The 26,668-nt window shown below is 36.7% G+C and overlaps 1 protein-coding gene across 1 annotated transcript; it reads left to right on the forward strand.

The window, feature by feature from the left end:
- The first annotated feature begins 606 nt into the window (after nucleotides 1–606).
- LOC121427704 (metabotropic glutamate receptor 8-like) lies at nucleotides 607–25,690 on the forward strand. Its single transcript, XM_041624228.1, has 4 exons — nucleotides 607–919; nucleotides 21,440–21,628; nucleotides 22,504–22,887; nucleotides 23,970–25,690. The coding sequence occupies exons 1-4, from the start codon at nucleotides 700–702 to the stop codon at nucleotides 25,265–25,267; spliced, it is 2,091 nt and encodes a 696-aa protein (XP_041480162.1). The 5' UTR covers nucleotides 607–699; the 3' UTR covers nucleotides 25,268–25,690.
- The last annotated feature ends 978 nt before the right edge of the window (nucleotides 25,691–26,668 follow it).

Here is a 26,668-nt window from a genome sequence, read left to right on the forward strand (position 1 = left end):
AGAAGGGAAATGTACTTTCACGGTGCAATTTCGACCAAACGAGAACAAACAGGTCGCTTCCATTTCCATCAAGAAATAAATTGCTTTTGATACTATATTTGAATCATTATACACCTGGAAAACCCAAATTGCAACTTTATTTGTCTTGTAAGAGTGGCATAGTGTTGAGAGGAAAGATGGACGTCAAATACCGCATCGCTATTACACCATCTTTTTATCATCAATGAAATTTTAAAAAATACATAAAAACACGCCAGCTAGCTCGAATGAATTTGGTCCGTTTACTCTGATGAGAATTGATTTTTAATGCTTGATTTTAATACACTTTTGTGTTGTATACCCCAACAAAATTCAAAATAGTTCCTAAATAACAAGGAATGCATTTTTTTTTCAAAAACAATATATAATGATTAGGACTGATGAGCGTCACCTAATTTATATACCTTCACAAGTTCTCATTCGGCCCATAATCACTTTCTTCAGCAAGGTGATATTTACTGAAGCAGATTTTTTCTCGAAAAACACATCTCTTTTGATGATTATGTTAATTATGCGATTGAAAGCCACCTTCGTTACCACATAATTGTATCTTATATCTTTCAGGTGGCGTATTGGGCAACTATCAATGACCTAAGTAACAAAGACCGCTTCCCTTACCTTTTTCGTACGGTTCCCCCAGACCGGTACCAGGCCATAGCCATGCTGGACCTGCTTGACCGCTTCAACTGGACCTACGTCTCCATCGTACACGACACATCAAATTACGCAGTGCGCGCCGTCGAGGACCTGACGCGCTTGGTCAAGACGCGCAGCATCTGTTTAGCCACCACGCAGGTATTCCCACATGACGTCACCGACGGGATTGGAACGTACTACGACGATATCGTTTCTGCTTTGCTGCTTAAATCCACGGCTAGAGGTAAGTATGATTGGTGGTTGTTATCATGCAAGGACGCATAGTTTCCCGGGAAAAATTATTCATCAAGATCTGTGCATTATCGGCTTAAATCGGTTTAAATCAAGCTCTCTATAGAAGGAAACTAAATAAGATTTGATAGAATACACGGATTCTTCGTGTGCATTGCTTTGGATGGTTTTGTCCAGCCGAGTATCATAGTTTGTGTTATATTCATTCTCATTCAATCCTAGGTTCAAGATTTCATATTATTTATTCAAAATGCATCTTAAATAAACTCGGCACATGTAAAATAAATTTCTAATATGAATGTGGTTTAAAGTCATGATTTTCCCAGACCAAGTAGATTCTTGATTATATCAACGTTGGATGTTCAGGGGCGGAGTTTGAATTTGCTGGCAGTGCGAGGGTAAAACAAAAATCACCCTATTGATCTGAATTAACGGTTTCAGCGTCGGCGGTGATCCAAGCCGTCGTATCACTCAAACGACTGTGCAAACCCATTTCAGAGAAAATCGACTTCAAAGTTTACTATAATTTTCACACCCCATAAGTTTCCCAGCCTCACAACATATTCATTGCTAGAAAAATACATGGATGGAAAGACCAAGACAATTGCTTGACATTGGTATCATTATTTTTACACAAAACACTGCAAAACCAAGGATCGGAGAAAATATTGCAAAAGAGCGATTTCAATGCCCGCAGTGAAAGCCTCGTATCGTTTTTTCACATGCAAAGTTAATTACTTTGCATGTGAAAAAGCGATGCAGTGCCGATACGACGGTTTGACTGACTGCGCGCATTGAAATCGCGGTCAGTCAAAACGTCATATCGCTCTGTTGCTCTGCTACAGTACATGTTTCCAATGGGATTCGCGCATTTTATTGAAAAAAAATAATTGTATGACATCGCCGCGAAAATTCCCTCATATCTCAGAAACTAAAATGAATAGCGTCCTAGAAATTTAGTTATGAATAGAATAGGACTAGTACTTTCATTTTCTGCAAAAATCCCAATCGCTGATCCTTTGCTAAATTCCCCACATTTCGCTTTGTCCTACATGCCTGTAATTTTGTAAAGGTTTATTTATTTCTCCATCACCGGTCTCCCGATCAATCCTTTGTCGCCTGTAGATGTAAGATCCCGGCTCTTTATCTTCCGTGATCCGAAGAAAATGTCTCTATTACAACCCCGAGAAGAAAGAGTATTGTGTGTTTACCCCCTCCCCCTTATCATGCTAAATGCATTTTCATTATTCAATCCTCAAACCGTACTTCCTATAGATCCTGTATTTCCTTGAGGATGGTGACCCACTTTATACATAGGAGATAAGACCATAGCCCTCAAGATATAGGTTTTTTTGACCGATGAATCGACAATCGCACAATTCACTTGATGATTCTTGAGATTTGAAGTCGAAATCCTCCCTTCTAATTTTCAGCCTGGGGATTATGGGTAATGACGTTGGTCTTTTGAAAAGTGGTTTGCAAGATAGCCCATCTCCCATTTATATTTATATATTGGTTTAGTTCATATGTCGAAGTTTTAACCTATACAGTATACTGGATGATAAACACTATTTTTTTATGTATTAAAGGTCAAGTCCACCCCAGAAAATAGTTGATTTGATTCGATATAGAAAAATCTAACAAACATAACGCTGCAAATTTCATCGAAATCGGACGTAAAAAAAGAGAGTTGTGACATTTTCGAGTTTCGCTTATTTTTCACAAAACAGTTAAATGCACAACTTAGTGATATGCAAATGCGAGAGTCGATGATGTCCATCACTCACTATTTCTTTTATTTTTATTGTTTGAATAATACAATATTTCAATTTTTGCAGATTTGACAAGGACCAACTTAATAACCATAAACTATTAAAATAATGTTAATTCCACATTTTCAGGGAGAAATCAGATTTTGTTTCACTTGACAAGAAGGAGAAAATTATATTTCATATTTCATATAATAAATACAAAACAAATAGTGAGTGGGTGACGTCATCAGTCTGCCAATTTGCTTACCGACCAGGATGTGTATATAACTGTTTTGTGAAATTAAGCGAAACTTTAAAATGTCATAACTTTCTTATTTTACATCCGATTTTGATGAAATTTTCAGTGTTTTGCTTGTTGGATATTTCTCCCTTTTTTCAAAACAACTTTTCGTTGGGGTGGACTTGTCCTTTAATTGTAGGGATATTGAATACTTTGATACCAAGGAGCTCCCCTCCCCCTCATCTATTTGAAAAACTCGCAATCTCCCAAACCGAAGGCCTCCACAATTACATATCAAACACAGCAAAAACTGTGGTGTTAACTGTTGTACATAGAGGACCACACCAGTTGTTTTACACCGGTGTTAAATTGGTGGTGTTAGGCTTACACCCATAGGTGTTATTACAACACCTTTGGTTGTTACATTTACTCTCTTTGGTGTTATAATTAATCTCTAGGGTGTAATTTTAACACCTCTGAGTGTGGTCCTCTCTCAAAACCAACTGGTGTCAGTTTTAACACCACAGTTTTTACAGTGAACAAAAATTATGCAATTAGTATATGATTACCTAAATGGCTCTCAACGTAATGATATTAATAAAACAAACAGAAATCAGAAAATTGGAATGAATGAATGACTTGAATATCAATCAATTGATAAACCATTTTAATTACATGAATAAATGGATTACATTGTTAATAATTAACGGAATGGATAAATGAGCAGGTCAACGGAAATCAGAAAATTGGAATGAATGACTTAAATATTAATCAAATGATAAACCATTCTAATTACATGAATAAATTGATTACATTGTTAATAATTGAAGGAATGGATAAATGAGCAGGTCAACAGAAATCAGAAAATTGCAATGAATGAATGACTTAAATATTAATCAATTGATAAACCATTCTAATTACATTAATAAATGGATTACATTGTTAATAATTAAAGGAATGGATAAATGAGCAGGTCAACAGAAATCAGAAAATTGGAATGAATGAATGACTTAAATATTAATCAATTGATAAACCATTCTAATTACATTAATAAATGGACTTCATTGTTAATAATTAAAGGAATGGATATATGAGCAGGTCAACAGAAATCAGAAAATTTGAATGAATGAATGACTTAAATATTAATCAATTGATAAACCATTTTAATTACATGAATAAATGGATTACATTGTTAATAATTAAAGGAATGGATAAATGAGCAGGTCAACAGAAATCAGAAAATTGGAATGAATGAATGGCTCAAATATTAATCAATTGATAAACCATTCTAATTACATTAATAAATGGATTTCATTATTAATAATTAAAGAAATGGATAAATGAGCAGGTCAACAGAAATCAGAATATTGGAATGAATGACTTAAATATTAATCAATTGATAAACCATTTTAATTACATGAATAAATGGATTACATTGTTAATAATTAAAGGAATGGATAAATGAGCAGGTCAACAAAAATCAGAAAATTGGAATGAATGAATGACTTCAATATTAATCAATTGATAAACCATTTTAATTACATGAATAAATGGATTACATTGTTAATAATTAAAGGAATGGATAAATGAGCAGGTTAACAAAAAATATATAAAGAAATTAATCAATGAAACAAAGATCGAATAAACTTTATGGCAATTCATTCGGGATAGGTTCTCATAGGTGGTTTTCACTTTTGACGATAAAGATGTTTTAACTTAATTCTTTTCACTATAAACATAATTTCATCAATTTGGGAAAACATTTCATAAAGGAAATGTATTTTCATTTAAAGGGCAAGTCCACCCCAACAAAAACTTGATTTGAATAAAAAGAGAAAAATTCAACAAGCATAACACTGAAAATTTCATCAAAATCCAAAATCGGATGTAAAATAAGAAAGTTAGGACATTTTAAAGTTTCGCTTCATTTCACAAAAACAGTTATATGAACGAGCCAATTACATCCAAATGAGAGAGTTGATGAAGTCACTCACTCACTATTTCTTTTGTTTTTTATTGTTTGAAATATGAAATATTTTGATTCTCTCATCATTGCCATGTGAAATGAAGTTTCATTCCTCCCTGAACACGTGGAATTCTATTATTTTAACATTTTGTGATTCAGGCAAGGAGGTCCTCATCATCAAATTCGTAAAAATTGAAATATCGTATACTTCAAACAATAAAAAACAAAACAAATAGTGAGTGAGTGACATCATCGACTCTCATTTTGGATGTAACTGGCTCGTTCATATAACTATTTTATTAAAAATAAGCGAAACTTTGAAATGTCATAACTTTCTTATTTTACATCCGATTTTGATGAAATCTTCAGCATTGTGCTTGTCTGATTTTACCTCTATTGATTCAAATCAACATTTTTCTGAGGTGGACTTGACCTCTAAATATTAAACTCAAACTACTATGCTTTATTCATCATACTTGATGACGAGAAGAACAAAAAAATCGCCTATCACCAAGTAATGTATTACTTAACATGCTTTTAGGTCTCGATTAACGAAAAGTGTAGGCAAAGGTACGTATTATGATGTATTTTTTTTACCGGATATTAATCTCCAACGAGAACAGTAATAGGAAAAATGTATTTGAAATGCTATTTGTATAATATGATATGAAACGGAAAATGACTCGATTGTGCTGCAAACGGAATATCCTGTTTTTCTGGTAGCGTGGTTGTTATCAAGGTAGAGTTGTATTTCTATGCAAAACAAAATGAATACTTGATTGGTTTAAAAACCTTGAACCCCCTTAAATCGATTTGTGTAGTTGATGTTTGAGAGGAGTATGCCTCGTTTTGATTTTTATTACAGCCTGACAATTTCCAATATGAATTTTTGAAGATAGAACCAATGTGTGTGGGTGCGCATGAACGTGAAAGATTGCCGTTGAGGAGGGGTGAGTGTGTGTGTGTATCAGTGTAGGTGTGTTGGAAGGTGTGCGTGCGTGTGTCAGTCCGATATAATATGTAGTAAAAGTGAGTGGGTGGGTGTGTTGGTGGTTGTGGAAGTAGTTAAGCATTGTGGATGAGAGAGGTGTGCGGGATATAATGGTGCGTTCATTTTTTTAGGTTCGGGTCTTTCTAACTTACTAGTACTCTCTATAGTTATATATATATATTCTTTTCAAAATGCATTATTTCTGGACTTAAGCCCTGAAAATACGCTATGAAGCGCGAGCTGACTTTCTCTTCCTCAAATAAAGGCTTATGCTCTGTACAATGATTCGTATTAACTATCCATAGACGCTTTTCTGTATTTTTGCGATGAATTGAAGTTCCCAGGTTTAAAGCCGGGCTAAAGCCTAACTTTGTACAATAAATTGTGTCATCGTTTGTTAACATATTGATGTGATAGATGGAAAGAGACATCGTTCAGCTATAGAGGCCCTTGCAATTTCGATATGCTCGGCTCAGAAGCTTCTTATGTCACCCTTCATTTAGAACAAACGAGGAGAGATAACAGTCAAACCGAGGTGCCCTCGATTATTGGGGTACCCAGCATGCAGTGACACACATTTACCCCGATTATTGGTATAACCAGCATGCAATTCGACACATGCACCCTAAACAGGAGTCATCGCGTACTTCCCAGGAAAGTCTAAAAGTTAATCCATCTCATAATATCAATGATAACAGAAATTCATATAGTACAAGCTATATAACCTAATATTACCACAGGTTTAACTCGAGCTGTCGTTTCCTGCGGTCATTGCTGTATCGAAGGAATGGATCCTGCCGGGTAACCACATTAACCTCACCTGGGTCGAGTGCAACATATGTGTTTAAATTTCTTGCTGAAGGAACACAATCTATGACAGGGTTACAATCTCACGACCCTACGTATCTGAATGAATAAATGAAGGAAGGAATGAAGGAAGGAATGAAGGAATGAATGAATTAATGAATTAAGGAAGGAAGAAAGGATTGAAGGAAGGAATGAATGAATGAATGAAATATATGGATATGAGGAATTAAATCGAAAATTATGTGTACCTCTGTTCATCCACTCTATGTCACATAGAAATGTGTCTAAAAAATTGCCAAAGTACGTGGTTAAACCTCGATGAAGATGTATTGATTCCTGATCCGTAGTGACAGGCAACCGAAACGAAAGGCGTGTTGTGGTTTAGTATTTTCACCAGGGACTCATCCCCGGGTACACCGTGATAATTGCCTTACACTGCAAAAACTGCGGTGTCAATTCAACACCAGTCCGGAATCTATTATGACACACAAGAGAAGTGTTGAAACAACGCTGGTTTGAAATTAAATCGATGCTGTTTTAACACTGATTGGTGTTGTATTAACGCCTATCTGGAATTAATCCAAAACCAAACCGGTGTTGTTTTAACACTTCTCTGGTGTGATCATGTATATAATCCGAACTGGTGTTAAATTAACACCGCGGTTTTGCAGTGTAGGTGGCGGGTACACTTTAATCAGGAGCATGATTTGAAATGGTGAGAGTCAGTTCATTAATTAGGACGCAATGCAAACTGAGAAGTGTACATGGGCACCTGGGAAAAGAGCAGTCAAAATAAAATACCCGATTCAAAGAGACGGGGTGATTCGAAGTATTAGTTTATCAGTAATAATCGTACCTATCTGGAAGAAAATTACCAAAAGAAAAATAGAGTATCATAATATTCAATATGATCAACATTGTCTTATGTTGTCAACATTTGATTTGTATATTTATGTAACTCCCCCGTTGTTTGAAATTCTTTCTATTTATAGTTTAATTATAATGAAACTAAACTGAAACTGAATGATTATGTGAATTATGTAGCATCATATTATAAATATACTAAAGACGAAAAAACAATGGATGAATATTTTAATAGGTGATGGAACAAGTAAGTAATTTTAGTATTGTGTGTCCATTGTGATCAATGTTTTAAAGTATCTTCCAAGAAGATGAAACAATAATAGGCATTTCTGTTCATTTGTACAACATCAAAGGAGATTATATGCCACATCGTAGGGGTTTTTATTTTTATTTTATGACGCACTGTTCATGATATAGACCAAAATCAAAATATCTTTGTCTTTTCTGGTCTATTAGTGAGTCTGACGTCGGGTTTCTTGTGTGACTGTGACCTAAAACGGGAATAAAAGATCCGAACTCGAAATCTTGACCAGTTAAGAATAAGTCTACTTTTATTGTATGTTATAATCATTCTTGGCTGAGTTCACAATTTTTCCAGGATAATACCTCTTTACACAAGGGAAATATAGGATAATACTTAAGTTTATTCTCCGGTATCAAATAAATTCGTTCCCAAGTAATTAGAGGAAAGAAGAAAGTGGGTTTCAGCCGAAATAAAATTTGTGTTCGGTTGTATACTGCGGAGGCTGAATTCAGAACGATCGATATTCATTAAATATGGTGGTTATCACCCGTCTTCGATGAGCGGGATTTAAACAATGCAATTAAACTTATGAGATAATTTGGCCTTCCAAATCCCACCTCATCCACCATGCTCAAATTAAGTGAGGTCCCAAGACAAGAGAGTTTGTTTTCAAGGTTTTGTCCTTTTTGTGCTACTTTATTTCAAATGGGATTTCAAACCGGTTTGTAATATGACTTAACTATTATTGTCCTATAATGATAATGAATTTTTAAATACTCCATCAATAGGCGATGAGCTTGGAAATTCCTATTTGATATCGGCAGACGCATATCAAATACCCTACCATAGAGACATTCAATTTATCTTTCAGCATGTTCAGTCAGATAGTTGGCAATTTATAATGAAGAAATATGATGATACCATGTCATGCTAATTTGTCCTGAAGTGGCTACCATTGGTACACTCGTGTTATTTTATTTCAGCCGCGCACCTAATTACAAATAATAATAATACATATGATTTATATAGCGTCATTTCCATTTTGATTAAATGCTCAAGGCGCTTATAAGAGAGCAAAACATAAAAGTAAAGAGAACTAAGAAAAGTACAAGAAAGGGTAAATTACAAATGAGGAAACTGTCTGACTTCAAAACTAGTACCTGCTGGTGAACAAATGCAATTTTAGGTTGTCCTTAAAAGATGTTGCAGAGTCTGAGTTCTTCAGCTCCTGTGGTAGTGAATATCAAACAAGTATAAAATAAGTAAAATTAGTACATTTTTTCTAGAGATGATAAAACAAAAAGTGTAAAGTGGCTACATCTACTGAACATTCGCACTTATTGGTTAATAGTTTGCAGAAACAAAAAAATTATTCCCCTAAGATACTACCGACTCCAGACACGTTAATCATCTTTTTATATCCTTAGGGGAGCTCTCGTATATCAGTCTCGCATAAATGAAAACGAGACTGCCAATTAGCCCACACTTGCACTCGGCTATGCCCTCTAGATTACAGCAATCTCATTTAAAGAAGGATGAAATTAAAATCGGGATTTATGGAGCATAGAGCGAATATCAATGGTTTTATTCACAAGTTTTCATAGCAATTTTATGATATCCAATCAAACGCCTTATCTGGGGAAATGAAGAAAATAAAACTTTTTTTTTTCAACAGCTATGGGGTAGATGAAAATAGATTCCGGTGTAGTTTCAAAACACTCTTCAAAGTGTGTCCACCTTCTAAAAAGTTCGTTGTATATTGTCTTAAAAATTTCTTTCTTTACCTTTCAATATATACAATATTGTATGTTCAAACTCTATGTGTTTTCAAATTCAGATAGTAAATCACAGAATTAAATGTTATTTATAGATAACAGAATAAAACAAATGCCAACAAAAGTGATGGATTTATGTAGCTCACATAAAAACCAAACATCAACAGAATCTTTAGTTTTCACCTAATGGAGAACACAGTATATTCAAGAAAATTTTGTATGAATGACGCAAGGGGATCGTCTTGGGGAATATCCCCCCCCCCCCACACACACACACATACACTTTTCGAGATCAAATCCCTTATACTAGCGAGATCTTATTACATTGCTGCTCGTTATAATGAGAACCCTCTGCATATAGTCCCCAAACAAAATTATATACTTGATTTGATTTCTGCTACACAGTGTAAAAATCCATAATTTCCACAATAAGTATTTCCCATTCCACATCCTCCCCACTTAGACTCCCGACACACACACACACACACCATCACGCACGCACCTTTTAAAATCTGATGACGCACAAAAAATGATAAAGGTATAGAATTTTGCTCAAGGAGAGATGAAAATGAATACAATACATTTAATGAATTATTTAAAAAGTTCACTCTTTAATTATGAATAAATAAGAAAAGTAGAGAAGAGAGCGTGATACTTTAATGGGTAAGCGGTGATGAGAGATAATTGTGGGAATAAGAGGATTTCCGTATTCTGCGATGACAGTGATTAGTCTGTACTTGGTTCTTTATCATCAAAGCTTGCATGAATGATTGCCCCCTCGTTCTCCATAAATAATACGCTTATCTTGTTATGAAATAAACATCATAGAAAATTCATCAACTGTTTGCTAACTTGCATAACCGGGAGGAATATTCGCTTACGTCATTTGCTTTACAGAGGTGTAAGAAATCTTGTCTTTTTCATCAGGGTCGACTCGCGTAAATTTGAAAAAGCATTCATTGGAGAGAAATATCAATTTCGGAAGAGTCTTGGGACAGCAAAATGTACTCGTAGTGATTTTTAGATAAAAATGTATAATTATGAGCTGGACGATAACGATCGAAAAAGAAGTGAATGGGATACTAACAAGTTGACCTTAAAATCTGAAAATAATTTGAGTAATATATAGCATTATATTGTTCGTAAAGGCAAGAACGATGTCAAAACAGGTCCAGTTACCATGGAAGTCTTTAATTTAGCTCGAAGGATTAATATTTTGTATCTTGAGATTTGATTATTTATATCTTCAAAGAAGGCTAGATTATGTTTTCTTATATAACCCAAAATATACCCAACGGTTATGAAATTTCATCTCTGAGTTGATTCTTGGTATAGACCACATGGGATATCACTATGGGTAAGAATAATCCAAATTGAATTTTTTATACTTTCTAGCGTTTGTGGGGGCGTCGTGATATAGTGGTTACGACACTCGTCTTTCAATCAGAGGGACATGGTTTCGAATCTAAGCAATGCCGTGTTTTCTACCCACATTGTGCTGCATTCGACCCAGATGAGGTGAATTGGTACCCGGCATGATTCATTCCTTGACGCTTTAGCGCTGATATGGCATCATGGCGGCTCAACTACGGCCGGGGTGATGTATACTAAGATTAAAAGGGCAGTTGAGTATAATTATGCACATAGTAACTGCGCTAAATAAATGGACCTGATATTATTCTTTGTGATATTTGTGATTCTGTTTATGACAAAAAAATGCAACACAAATTCTTGTTAAATGTTTACTTCGCAATGTTTTGAAATGGCTGGCTCAATAAGAGATAAGTGGGCTTGTTTCAGAAAGAGTTGTGATCAAACGCAACTTGATTTTCAATTCATGAAACGCTCGTATTTACGTCTTGCGATTGATTTTTTTTTAAAGTTGCGTTTTTTCAACCGACCCCATGTCATTTCGAATGAACGAGGGTGGCTGTAAATTTCAGTCACTCTGAATTGTCAAAAATCAATTTGCAAAGTCTCTGTAGAAAAGCGGTAACAAAATAACGGAGAAACATTTCAAGTGATCTCAGAAACGGTAATCTGAGAATCTATGAAGCACTGGTAGGAGAAACAAGAATGAGGTGGAATAATGAACAAAGTGAAATGACCCGAGCATGAATAGTGTGTTGGTTGACTTGCTACGGACTTTGATCGGTCAAATGATTGGTAATGTTTGCCGATCGAGTATCGTGTATCGTCTAGGACTCTTGAGGCTGATGTAAGTTGTATCATGGGTCGATTGCATCAATATACACGAAGAAATATTGATCTCTACTGTCGCTCCACCTCTTTTCGCGCGGTCACGATAAAATGTGACCTTCACTAAATTCATTCCGAAATGCTTAACCAAAAGTGACGCCAGTTGATCAAATCTTAACTTTGTTCATTTATTGCATTCATTATCTCTTATGAGAAAGTACTTTTTGTATTACGTTCAAGGGTGGCCCTTAAGGGGCATGGGACATCCCCCCATTTTTTTTTCAAGAAATTAACATGAGAAAAAATGGGGAGAAAAGATGAACAATGGGAAAATTAGTAAAAGAGAGAAAAAAGAGGTATTGGTCGTGATATTACTCCTCCCCTATCGGAATATCTGATAGGATTTTTAAAATGGATCTAAATGGTGAAAATTCTGAGTTTCGAATGTTTCAAACATTCAGTAGGATTATGTTTTACCGTGTACATGATGTATATCAAGCTAATAAACAAGCTCGTAGAGAAGATTTTTAGTGGAAAAAAGGATTGTTGATCCTTTCAGTTCGCTTTACATGTGTCGATCTTGTTTGGCAACAAGATGGAATTAGTTTGATGTGTGGTGTTTCGAAAAAGTCGGGCTTTGAACCGCGGAATTGAATTGGAGAGCAAGAAAGAGAAAGAGAGAGAGAGAAAGAAAGACAGATAGCAGGGGAGAGAGAGAAGTTGTTCAATTATGAAGTTTTACCTATCCCTATAACCGTCATCAACGTAATTTCTTTTTAGCTGCATGAGAATTTTTTAATTGGAATTACAAAATACATATTCACCAATACGTGGCTCATTTTACTTTATCCACAAGGACCATTCGAACAGGTGGGTGTAAAAGCTGTTCTCAAGTTACCAAAGACTTCACGCACGACGTTAACCCCTTCTGTTGATGGAATTAATCCTCATCACCGGTCCCTCGGAGACGATTTAAGCTTTCTGTCCTGTGGAAGCTTGCTTACAAGCATTCATGCTTTCTTAGATATCAAATACATAAATAAAAATCACCACCATCCTCATATAGCTGACTTAGCACCTCAGAAAACATTATTCTAGTTATGTGAAACATCGAAAGTAAATTTACAGCTTTCCGAAACACTCAACCGGCTAGCTAATGTCAGAGTATGTAAAGAAATTCTTAATTCATCAGCCAAGTCAATTGATTTCAAATTGAGATTGATCTGGGATTAGTGTGCAAATAATGTTTCAGGTCTCTATGTCTAAATTTAGACCAATGTTATGGTCTGTTAGCACATCTACATTAACAATATTTGTAAGCGGTCAATATTTAACAGAAATCGGATTGAACCTGTTCGCATAGATAGCTCTGGCGGCCGTTGCATAAAGTCCTGCGTTCGAACGCAACTAATCGAAATCGTTCGTAAATTGCTAATGTGGGCTCCCGATTGGTTATAAACCAGGTTGCGTTCGATTTCAACTGGTGGTCACCTACCCCCATTAGAATGATGGATTGCAAAAAGTAATCTAAGTAAGATATTAACCTTTCCCGAAGCTGCGGCTAGTGATTGAAGGGTAGTAAAATGTCAACTGTTTTCACACCCCTGAACATGACATGGAGTGGCAGTTGATGGATTACGTAGTTAGCTTAAATGGGTCACTACGAGGGGGTGTGTGAGAGGGTGTGGGTGTGTGTGTGTGTGTGAGGGTTTGTGTGTGATGGTGTGTGTGCGAGGGTGGTGTGTGATGGTGTGTGTGAGGGTGTGTGTGTGAGGGTGGTGTGTGAGGGTATGTGTATAAATGGGCGTTTGTATAGGGTGTGTTGGTAACTGTGTTATGGTGCATGTGTGGGTATGGGGGTGTGGCTGATCTTATGGGTGTGGACGTGCATAGGTGGGGGTATCATAAAATCCTAACGAGTAGAAACGTTATATTTTAGGCTGTTTTGATCGTTATTGTTCGATGATTGAATTTTTTTTATTTAAAACGGGATGTACATTTGATTGTAACCTGTTGCAATAACCGGTTGGCATTATAAAACTAAATTTTTCTGATGAAATTCGCTACTCTAAAGTAGGTTTGTGTTATTTGAATAATACGTCTTTTTTTCTTGGATATATATTTTGAACAATTGCCATAATTACTGATGTGTTTTAAATATGAAAATAAACTTTTTGATTACTTTCTTCAGAATAAATCTTCATTCCCGTAAATATATATATAATATATAGATATCACGTTACGACAATGTGGCAGTTGAAATGGCACTCTTAACAGCCCCCGGTATTAGCCACAGTCATTGTACCTCCATCTCATTTTACACTTACTCAAAGGATTTTTCTTCATGCCATATTCGATTATACTCTTGATTTGATCGTACTTCATAGAAGATTAAAGTCCCTGGACAGCCCATATCACAATCTCAATTTATATTCCCAAACCATATTCAATCTAACCATTATTTCTAGTGGTAGCACATTTGATATATCCTCTGCGTTCTGCAGATATCATTTTTCCGAATTGCCAAGGAACACATTACCAAGTCAACGAGAAATTCAAGTCACTATGCGTTTGGCAAAGTGTAAATATTTATACTCTATAGTTGCTTGATCTTCTATTTTAATTCCCTGGACACTGTCCTCGCTCTGTCTATTGCATATTGATCTGCCGTAATTAATTGAGACCCAAGTTTTGATGCAAAAACACGGTATCTTTTACAGTCGCGTGAATGGTCAATTTATAGGAGGCAGCTAGGACACTGATCTTCGTGCAGCAGGGAGGGGTGGATTGAGGTAGGAAGGGGAACAGGTATAGAGGCGTTGAACGAGGGGGCAGCGAGGGTGGTTCCTCGATGGCTATTCTGTAGTAGTGAAGAAAAAAAAGCGGATGGGAAAAAGAAAGAGGGGAGACAAGGGAAATGAGAAGAAAGAATGTTATCAAAAGAGAACGATCGGGACCGGGTAAACCTAGTTGTTTAACCCCCCCCCCCTCACATTCAGTTACTTATTGTGAAGCAATGACATCACAGTTAGGTCACACCCCCCACAACACACACACACCCTCACACACATGATGTCAAAATATACTGACGCAGCCCGTGAAGGAGAACAATAAGCACGAAAGACCATTTATAGCACTTACCCGACATCACACCAAGATTCGTGTACAAAATATGGTTCGGGATATTCATATTGACTTCAAATCCTTGACTGACTTGCATGGATAAGAATACATTTTCCAGTATCACAATACCAATTTTTATAAAACAAGAATGCTGAAATAATTATGGAAGGTCCTCTGCCTTATATTACGTTCACTTGAAAATGGATATACGAGTATTTCGGACGTGTTAGAGAGGAAAACGGAATGTCGATAAATCGAGAAAAAATAGCTTTTACATCAAAATTCCCCGATTATTAATTTGATATTTTGTGTAAAAGAATATCCAAGCTTTCTTTTCATGTCGTAGAACTGCCATTTACGTCACCGAAGCATTGTCGATTTTCTTAAATCATTATTTCATCTATTACACCAAATAAACATATTTTGTCCATTTTTATTTATATGTTCCCCAATCCCATTTTTGTCTCGCCCACCAGAGGTGAAGGCGAGACTTAGGGATCCAAATGTCGTCCGTCCGTTTTCTGTCGTCCGTCCGTCACAAATCTAATGACACATAACTCCATAACCGTAAGCCGCTTTTCAACCAAACTTGGGTGGTAGATGATCTTGGGGGACCTGCATGTTATGCTGCAGTCGGAGGTCACATGGTAAGGTCAAAGGTCAATTTCAGGTGAACGTTAAAGTTTACATGCAAGACTCTCTTATGACACCTAAATCCACAACCGTAAGTCGCTTTTCAACCTAACTTGGATGGTAGATGGACTTGGGGGACCTGCATGCTATGCTGCAGTCGGAGGTAACATAATAAGGTCAAAGCTCATTTTCAGATCAACATTAAAGTTTACGTGCAAGGCTCTCATGACAAGTGTTATCCATCCCAGTCATTTCCCAATTAAGCTTCGATACAATTCTGTTGCGTGCCCTCGCAAATCACGATATTTCTGCTTATTTTCTTAAGTGGGCGACACAAAATTGCTTTTGCCTTGTTTCATCTTGGCAGCTTGGTGTTAAAAATTCAAACTTTCATCGATATTTCCTTTCAGTGATAAAATGTTGCCTATGTTTTTGAGACCACGCTCTACTTTTTTCCCAGATCTATCCCATCAGTGATTATCTAAATAAATATGTATGAAGGTCTCTTTTTCATATTTCATGGGACTTTCTGGAATATTTAACCAATTTTTTTGCGGATGTATCAGGAAGGAGCACACTTCGTTACCCTAAAAGATCGTACCCCAGTTTTTGTAGCCTAGATAGGACGATGAAAACATCTCATTAGAATGAGCAACAAATCCCATGCTTTTTCAGGTATTTGGTTACCTTGTTACTAAAGGTGTGCTTTTTTTCGTTGATTTGATTTATTATTTCTATTCGGAAGAATATTGTTTTCTTTTAATCATTTACGACGATGGGTTGTCTACCTAAACGAAGTTAGCGACACAAGCTCTCGAGTTCAACACCCAAGGAATAATAGCCTGGGAAACTAAGGGTGCCAAACTTTAAGAGGGATAGCCTATAGTAGACATGCACAAATCAATGGCCAATGTGACTGACAATCCTTGAGACTGATGCCCTACAAGCAGAGCGACTTATGTGCTTCATTTCAGAGTACGAGACCTTTATATTAGCTCAAGACCCGAAGCCCAAGACACCAACAACCTTCAAGACCGAACAAAACATGGAGCTGGTGCCTGGTACGCATGCCTTCCAGGCATGCATGGCCCACCAGTAATTGTTCAAAACCATCAACCTTAACTGTATGGAAATCCATCAATGTCATTATTCTTTCTACTGGAAATTTACACAATGTCCTTTATATATATGTATAATCAACGAGAATCACACTCAATATTCAATAAATTAATGAATGTATGAATATCCAACATATCTAGAAAATATTTTGAATAGACATACATTTTATTATGTTGATGTTACTGGCTTTCCATAGTTGTGGTTTATCAGATCAACCGCAACTCTTTGTAAGACGGGGCCCAGGACTGACTTTCTACGAGGCAGGCAATGACCCTTACCATCGGCAGCAATCGATAGTATAACCCTCAAGACCGATCCTCGAGTCTGAGAGACAACAAACTTGACTGCCCTCAGGAAAAGTTGATTAATGATAAATTGAAGTTAAAGAAGGGAAAACATCGTTCAAAAGAAATAATGTGTATTCCTAAGCATGCAGTAAATAAGATTTTAAAAGATATCAGAAGTGAAAGAAATATAATTTTGCTATACATGCAAATATGAAATACTAACCAACTTAGTTCATTTGCTAAATATATAAAAATTGGGCCCAATTCATTACTGCTGATGCTTTATTTAAAGTTATACAGATTTTAAGAAAATTAATTAAGATTATCAGCTTAGATCCATAGCAACGATAATCATGACGTCAGCAAAATAGTTCCTTTTCCTGATCATGTGGACTGTTTGTGTCATTTATTTAAAACTTTCATCAATTTCATGGACCTTTAACTGGTGGGGGGTTTCATACGATTACTTTGAGTCACTTAATCTCGCTTGCCTTACGTTGAGATTGGATAGAGAAAAATAGAGGGAAGCTATATATAGCCGGTGAATGAGTTAGAGAAGAGATTTGAAAGGGTGAGACGGCCGCCCTATTGGCGAAAGCTGGATCCGCCCCTGTGAGGATGTGTCCTTAGTATGCATTTTAGGGTGAAATTGACGGATCTGATGCGCCTTTTGATTTTAAAAAAGTTTGCATTAAGACAATAGATCGTTCCGGGAAGAGATTTAGTAGAGACAAGTACATTCATATATTACTCGAAACGCGAGTGATTCTAACGAAAACCTTCGCCAAGGTTGAATTTCTAAAAAGGGCGAGAGCGAATCTGCTCATAACGCGCTATTGTGTATTAGAAAGGGATATTTTTTGTAGCATGTGTGATCAACAAACTATAAAGAAATAACTTAGGTTGTGTAGGCCACGAGATATACGCGTTTAATTACCTTTCGTATATATTTTTTTCTCTTGCTGAGGATGGGGATTTCCCCGGTACTTCCCCAAACTTTAGCTTTAATCCTGAGAAATGATACAAGCTTTATCATTGGCACGCAGCATCCATATACATTTACATCTCCCATCGATTCTTTGAAACATAAGCAACTCCCACGGAATGCGCTGGGCTATTCTAGTCTTGGCCATATGCAGCGATCTTTTTTAGGGGACAAGTGCAAACGTAATGATTTATCTAAAGTATCTTTTATTGTTTATACATCTGACTGCTGTGCTGAATCTGTATTTATGTATGATAGATTAATCTTCGCATGTTTTTATATGTCTAAAAGTATGTTCTCTGTTTTCATTTCATTTGTTCATTATGTCATACACCCACACCCTCAATTTGAATGTGATGAGTTATAATATTTCGAACCTAATATTAAAAACTGATAAAGAATAAAATAAATAAGTCTAAATTAGCTAAACCTATATCAAATCTTTTTTAAAAAGATGTTATCAAAATGATTCGCATTTGATTAACTGTCGGAGAACACAGAGGTAGTAGAACTACTGATGCCAAATACAATTCTCGCCCCAGCCCCCACCCCCTCACTTATTCTGATTATGTTGCCTTTCCTGTATCTTTTTTGGATGTGCTAAAAACGTGTGTTTGGCGGTGATATGAATGATTTGTACACAACGATGATAATAAAAGTACAGAGTAATGACGATTAACGATTGCGTTACTTCTTTTTATTTTTAGAATGAAGCTAATTTGAGTGTGGCAATTTTTAATCAAGCGGGTTTTTTTTCATAGGAATGAAATGACTCTACGCACAATAGTATATGATAATAAGAGCTTGATATTAAGTTGATACGTGTTTGTGATTACATCCATGATTTCATCTCGTTTTTAAATGGAAATTAGAGAAATGGATTTCGAAGAAAATTTTCCTTTATGTCGCAGTCAATAAAGCCGACTTTAAACCTGCTGATGATATGCAATTATGTATATTAACGATTTATTGTAACCAATATTACTTTTATCGATCCGAAGTAAGCTTCTTTGGTGTGATATTGCTACGGATCGTATTAACCCCCCGATCAACTTAAAATTGCAAAAATAATTCCCATATACAAAAAAGAAGACCCTTGCCAAATCGCCAACTACCGCCCTATTTCATTATTACCAAGCATTTCCAAAATACTTGAAAAAATAATTTACAAACGACTATATTCTTTTTTGGACACAAATAACTTATTAATTCCTAATCAATACGGATTCAGGTCAAAACATTCAACTGACTATGCAATTTTACAATTATACGACAAAATAACAGATTCCATTTCAAAAAAAGAGCATACTGTCGGAGTTTTCATGGATCTATCGAAAGCATTCGATACTATCGATCATCATATACTGTTGAATAAATTACAAAAATATGGAATCAGAGGGATTGTTTTATCATGGTTTCAAGATTATCTGTACAATCGATATCAATATGTTTATTTTAACTCTAAATCTTCTGAAGTTTGCAATGTTAAGTGTGGAGTACCACAGGGTTCTATCTTAGGCCCTTTGTTATTTTTAATTTATATGAATGATATAATCAATGCTTCACCCCTACTTACTTATGTTCTTTTCGCAGATGATACCAATGTATTTTTTTCACACAGTAACTTAGAAACGCTTGTAACAGTACTCAATAATGAATTGAATAAATTGTCCATGTGGTTTAAATCAAATAAACTCTCCTTAAACATTAACAAAACAAATTTCATGTACTTTAAACACATCAATTCTAAGCATATATTTCGTGGCTCCATTAACATTGATAACATCCATCTTGCTGAAAAACAAGAAACGAAATTCTTAGGTGTATTCATTGACTCTAATTTAACTTGGAATAGCCACATTCGTTATATTAGCACACTTGTTGCCAGAGGTATTGGCATACTATTCAAACTGAAATATTGTCTTTCCCAAAGATCGCTATTTATGCTTTACAATTCTTTTATTTTGTCACATATATCATATTGCAACATATTGTGGGGCAATTGCAACAAAACCAAAATAGACTCAATTCTACGCCTCCAAAAGAAAGCACTCCGCATTTGCTCTCACTCGCAATTTTTAGCACATACTGATCCAATTTTTCGGAACCTGAAAACATTAAAAATTCATGACATTCATACTTTCCAAACTGCCATTTTTATGTACAAGTTTTCAACTAAATCTATACCTACACCCTTTCAAGATATTTTTGTTTACAACAGCAACATTCATTCATATCCTACACGCCACTCATCCAACATCCACCTCACAAACCCGATAACAATATTCGCACATAAAACGATCAGACATCACGGCCCAGACATCTGGAATGATTTGCCCAATGATATAAAACTCACTGCATCTATCTTTTCTTTTAAAGCTTCATTGAAAAAATATCTTTTATCGAAGTATTCGTAGTATCACACCTGCACGTTCACCCACTTGCACACACACGCACTCTTCATTTCTTCTTTTTTCTTTCTCCTTTTCTAATGATTTGTGACGTAACATTTTCTTCCAGACCCGGACCAGTATAAAATATTAGGTTTCCATGTAGCGCTCTTCCCCTTTGGCTGCTATTGCTCAAGCATTTTTTTGCTTATATAGTGTGCCACTGCATTTGCTTTTTTTTCATTACTTTGTCTTATCCTTATTGTATTCATGTCTAAAATTTTGTTTATACTATTATAAATCTGTCACATTACAATGTACTTTCATGTCATATTACGATTATGTTTTATGTATTGTAAAATTTATTTTGACTTTACAATAAATGCAGAAACTCCTGCAAAAAAAAAAAAAAAAAACCCTATGCTGTCCTCATGAGGCGCTGTCAAAGAAAATGAAACCTCTATCAATCACCATCATCAAAATAATCATTATCTCTATCTTGTGACCAATCGTCTTCCGTCGTACATAAACATGTCGGTCATTGGTTGGTAGTTCTGGCCCGTAACATAAAGGATAACGATTAATCGCTAATTTGAAAGAACATTTCTGATTGGTTCCCTACTCAGCTTAATGAGGAAAATGCGCGTGCAACGATGATCTTGGTAGGCTATTGAATTTAGTGATTAATTGCGAACTTTTGTGTTACTGGACCGTGGTTGGTTTTCCATACTACTGTGTGTACATCTGCAACCACACCCCGGTTTCTTTTATCATCCCCGCAAATTAGACCCTAAACACGTAGCTTTCCTAGCGAAATAGATACCCTTTTGTTCATTATTTTTTGTGTTTATTACGTTACGTACGTAACATGCCCTATCTTGAAAAAGACATAATTTTTACGTGTTTTTGGTCGCGCTTGGTATCCATTCGTCGATGTAAGTGCCCCCCGGGAGACACACACATTCACACACTCACCCACACCCTCTCACACGCGCGCACACACTCACACTTCTTTTTGTTCTTATTGTGTCACCTGATTCACTGGTTTTACTCATTTTATCCCGCCGCTGCCACCAAATATGACGTCATAAACTGATATTGCACTTCCACTCCCATTACTTCCCAATTATCTTCTAGTGGTGATAATCTGGAGTGAAGAGTTTCACGTTTCCAGATTGATGCAAGCCGTTCAGAGGAAGCATGTAGCAAATCATTTCATCTGGATTGGCAGTGACTCATGGAGCGGACGACAGTATCAGACACTGAACAATGAAGCAACGTTAGAGGGCGCCATTACATTTCACCCGACAACCAAACCAATAGATGGTAATAATGAAGAAAAAATTATTAATACTACTTCATTAAAATAAGATGCTATATCTGGTGACTATACATGAAGGCCTATATCGTTAGCCTATCTCGGAATAAGAAGAAAGATTGAGCACCAATCATGACGAGGTGTTTTCAATGAACTAATGATTTTAATGAATGTCCACCCGAATTAGAGTTCTTTTCAGAAGGTGCTCAAAGTAATCGTCGCTGTACAATATAAAAAAGAAATCTTAACTAGAAAACTAGTATATATTTTTTATGAAAGAATATCGAATACATGTTTTTGTGACATACAATGTATCACAAAAAATAAGTTATTTTCCCCTTTCCATTTCACACACCAACCAAACGCTTATTCATCTGTTCATATCAAGGAATTGGGAGGAGATCTCTTCCCGAATCCCTGCTCATATTCAATTACTCGCTTAAGTTAATAAGCTATTCTAAAAGGTATTGTTTAACTTTGTGAGCAGCCGATTTAAAAAATTCTCAAACCAAGATGAAACATGTGTACAAGTGCATGTATTAGAACTAATAAACCCTGAAAACAACCATTATTGAGAATGAAAAGCTAAAACTAAAAGGCAAACCCCGGTTATGTAAATAGGCGTCTTATAGACACCTAAATAGTACACATAAGTGTATGGGATGAAATTAAGATGGTGTTTCTGGTCACTTTATATTTCAATTTTTGAAGCACTAAATAAGTATTTTCGAATGCAATTTTTTCTGGGCTTCATTTTTGTAACATATCGCAGACACAGGTGACAAGTGTGATCTTCTAGCTCAGATTTTTTAAAAGTCAAACCAATGTTAACCAATCATAATGTGTGGTAATGTTGATCTTCTCGAAATCCCGATCCTTACAGGTTTTGACCAATATTTTACCAGCTTGCTGCCACTATCCAACCGCCGGAACCCCTGGTTCCTGGAATACTGGGAGGTCCTGCACAACTGTACCTGGTCCAACACCGATACCATCGCCTCTCACAATCGGGTCGTTCATCGACCACCGTACCGTACCGTCTTCTCTCGTCGCTGCACGGGAAAGGAACGTCGGAGTCCGCTGCTGGACGACTACCAGCAACTCTACCAGCTGCAGTTCGTGGCCGACGCCCTCCTGGCTTTCGCCTACGCCCTCAGGGACATGCACGCAGACCTGTGCGGACCGGGAACAAGAGGACTTTGCGATGGAATGCGTCCTGTAGAGGGTGATCTTCTGAAGACGTACCTGAGCAAAGTGCACTTCAGAGGTTTGTCTGAACCTATATTCAAAGTAAAGTTCAAGATTGTGTTGAGTGAAAAGAGTAAAATTGTACAAGCAAAACGCTTTAAGTTTTGTTTACACTATTTGGATTTGAGCAATAATAAAGATATTTGATTGTTAAGTTTTGCATAATCTTCATGATACAATTGTATGCAGAATTTTTAAAAAGAAAGTTCCGTTAAAACAATGTCTCATTTAAATTCAAAGAAAATGCACTAAGATATCGACAGGGATGAGTTGAATCGCTAGGTTTTCATGGATTCCCTTCTTTTGTCTCGTTATTTGTCTTCTGCTCTGTCAAACAAAAAAAAAGTTAAAGAAAGAGTCATCACTCAAAGTCAGGACGAACCGCTATATTAATCAAAATCTCAATGGTGTGTGACGGATTTGGATGTGAGTATGTATTTTGGGTGTGTGGGTGTAGGTGCGTAGTGTGCGTTCCTTGAAACAGTCCTGTATTGGATATAGTCATTGATTTCCACCGAACTGCATAATTAAGTGTGATCACGTACGTTCATGAGTGCTTCTCCTTAATGATACTTGCCTTTCGGAAGTTGATCTATAAATAACATTTCGGTGAATCATTCGTCCCATCGACCTACTTATATAAAGATGCTCTTCTTCGCTTTCTAGCTTCAGGTGTAAAAACTTACAGGGATGACGTCATTCCACATCATTGCCATTGCAGACGTGACAAATTTCCGACTCATATTTTGTGTCAAAATTGTGCTCACTCTCGCTTTACGTTTACATAAAATTTTGCCTATGTTTGTTTTTCTTTAACATTGCATATTTTACAGTTTTATTTGTTTTTTCCTACGAAGCAAGTTCTTGCGAAGTAATTGCAACTGTATTTCACTAACATGGGTAGATCCTCGTCCTTGTACTCAAAGATGTAACCTTATACCTTTTATATTTCATTTTCTTTTTGTCAAGCTCCTTTTTTCCTCTCTCTCTCCTCTTTATTTTATTCACATCTTTCTTTCTCTTCTTCAATTTTATCTAATAACCCCTTTCCCTTTTTCCTACCTAGAACTTATTCACTTTCTTTCTGTTTTTGATCTGCAGGTATAACGGGTGCCGAGTTGAGTTTTGATGAAGACGGTGATGGTCCCGCTCTCTATACCTTGCTCAACTACCAACAGGTCAGTCCCGGGGTATATAAATACGTCACCATCGGACATTACTCAGATAGGATCCATTTGAACGGCTCTCAACCCCAATTTAAGTTGTCCTCACCAGAATACCCGACATCAGAGTGTGGTGTACCATGCAAACCGTGGGAAGTAAGGGTTGTTCTTGAGGATAAGTGTTGCTGGCGCTGCGAACCCTGCGGTGACCTCAGTAGTCCGCACTATCTGGTTGACGAACAGACTTGTGAGCAATGCGAGGAAGGAAGCAGAACCAATGCTTCCTTCACAGGATGTGATCTGGTACCTGCAGTGCCAATCCTAGCAACAGGGTGGCCGATATTGGTTATTGTTTTCGCCATCTTGGGGATACTCACAACAGGAATCATTGGTCTTATCTTCATAAGATATCGGATGACACCTCTTGTCAAAGCCTCAGGGAAAGAACTGATGAGTGTGCTTCTGTTCGGCGTCTTGATGTGTTACAGCATGTCTATCCTGTTCTTCGTTCATCCGAGTTTCATAGTTTGCGGGCTGCACCAGCTCTTGATGTCTCATGGCTTCACAGTGTGCTACAGCGCCCTCCTCGTCAAGACCAACCGCGTTCATCGGATCTTCCAGAATGGTCGGTCAACACCCAAGCGACCTGAATTCATCAGCCCTATTTCTCAGGTCATAATCACCGTCATTCTCATCGGAGTTCAGGCAATACTGTCCGCTGTCCTGATGGCTGCCAACCCACCTCATGTTGTGCGATCAGAAGCCAGCGATGGTGAAGTCTACCTGGTGTGTCATTGCTTTGTGGATCACTTCTCGCTGCTCAACATGGCTTACCCGATACTCCTCATGGTGTTGTGCACGGCGTACGCGTTCCTTACTCGGAAAATACCCGATCAGTTTAATGAAGCCAAGTTCATAGGCTTCACTCTCTACACCACCTGTATCGTCTGGCTTGCGATGGTGCCGATCTACATCTTGACAGCATCTAACCTTAAACTTCGGCTCATCAGCGTCAGCTTCGCAGTCTGCCTCAGTGCCACTGTCAGCCTCGCGTGCCTTTTCGCGCCCAAAGTCTACATCATTCTCTTCAGACCAAAACGCAACGTGCGAATGAACAACACCACCATGAAACATGTCAAGAACTGTCATCACGTCATACCTCAATCTGCTATCTCACATTCGTGTAGCAATGTGGAAGAATCGACACCTGATGATCATGAACAGGAAATGCTTTGACAAAGTGACTATGAAGGGCATTTTATTTCGTTTCTTACTTCCACCTGTTATTGCCTTTAAAAAAAGTCAAATGCAAGATTGTCTGAGCACAAAGTCATTTATCACGTTTTAAACAATGGATCAATCTTTCACAGACATTCGTGTTACCTGCGTAGAAAATTGAACGTCATGTATGTCTGTTAGAAAGCTTGTATTAACAACCAGCTATTTTTAACACAGGGATTGGGGGAACGAATTGCTTCATAGGCTTTAGAAAATGTTGTAACCTCATCCCTGCTAAGGAGGACCGATGTGATTATTTTTTGGAGCATAAATTTAGCTACGCCGTTAGTAGCTATAGGGGGAATTCAGAAGTCTCTCTTAAAGGACAAGTCCACCCCCAACAAAAAATTGATTTGAAAAAAAAAAGAAAAATATAACAAACAAAAAACTGAAAATTTCATCAAAATCAGATGTTAAATAAGAAAGTTATGACATTTTAAAGTTTCGCTTAATTTCACGAAACAGTTATATGCACATCCTGGTCGGTGTGCAAATTGGTAGACTGATGACGTCACCCACTTACTATTTCTTTTGTATTTCATTATATTTAATATTCTAATTTTCTCCTCCTTGTCAAGTGAAATAAAGTTTAATTTTTCCCTGAACATGTGCAATTACCATTATTTTTACAGTTTATGGTTAAGTTAAGTTGGTTTTTATTGTCAAATCTGTAAAAATTGAAATATTGTATTATTCAAACAATAAAAAAAACAAAAGAAATAGTGAGTGATGGGCATCATCGACTCTCTCTTTTGCATATCGCCGAGTTGCGCATTGAACTATTTTGTGAAAAATAAGCGAAACTTAAAAATGTCATAACTTTCTTACTTTACATCTGATTTAGATGAATCTTGCAGCGTTATGTTTGTTTGATTTTTCTCTATCGATTCAAATCAACAATTTTCTGGGGTGGATTTGACCTTTAACTGGTCCCTCGATTCGGAGATTCCTAGGGTCCAAAACAGATTTGTTCCATCTGCATTATCATTCTGGTGCATGAAGTTCCAATGTCATAACGGAATACGTCAATTTTGTACAGTAAAAAGAGGGAAAATAGGAGTAGACCATTGTGTGTTTCCTTAGACAGACAAGGAGTGAAATGGTGTAAGGGTGGCCTGAGTAAATTTATGTTGGTTGGCATCAACATTTAGGTGTACACCTGGGGGGGGGGCGTTTCATCAATATTTTCGTCCGACAAGTTGTCAGATCTGACAACTTTCCTAGACTCTGATTGCCTGAGAAGCACTGTTACTCTGGTAACTGTCGGATAAAACAGGACTTGTCGGATAAAACGTCCGACAAGTCCTTTCATGAAACGCTCCCCTGTTGGGTAGTGCACAAGGCAGTCCTTGATTTGTT

The sequence above is a fragment of the Lytechinus variegatus genome, chromosome 14 (genome assembly GCF_018143015.1).
Source record: "Lytechinus variegatus isolate NC3 chromosome 14, Lvar_3.0, whole genome shotgun sequence".
NCBI classification, from domain to species: Eukaryota; Metazoa; Echinodermata; class Echinoidea; order Temnopleuroida; family Toxopneustidae; genus Lytechinus; species Lytechinus variegatus.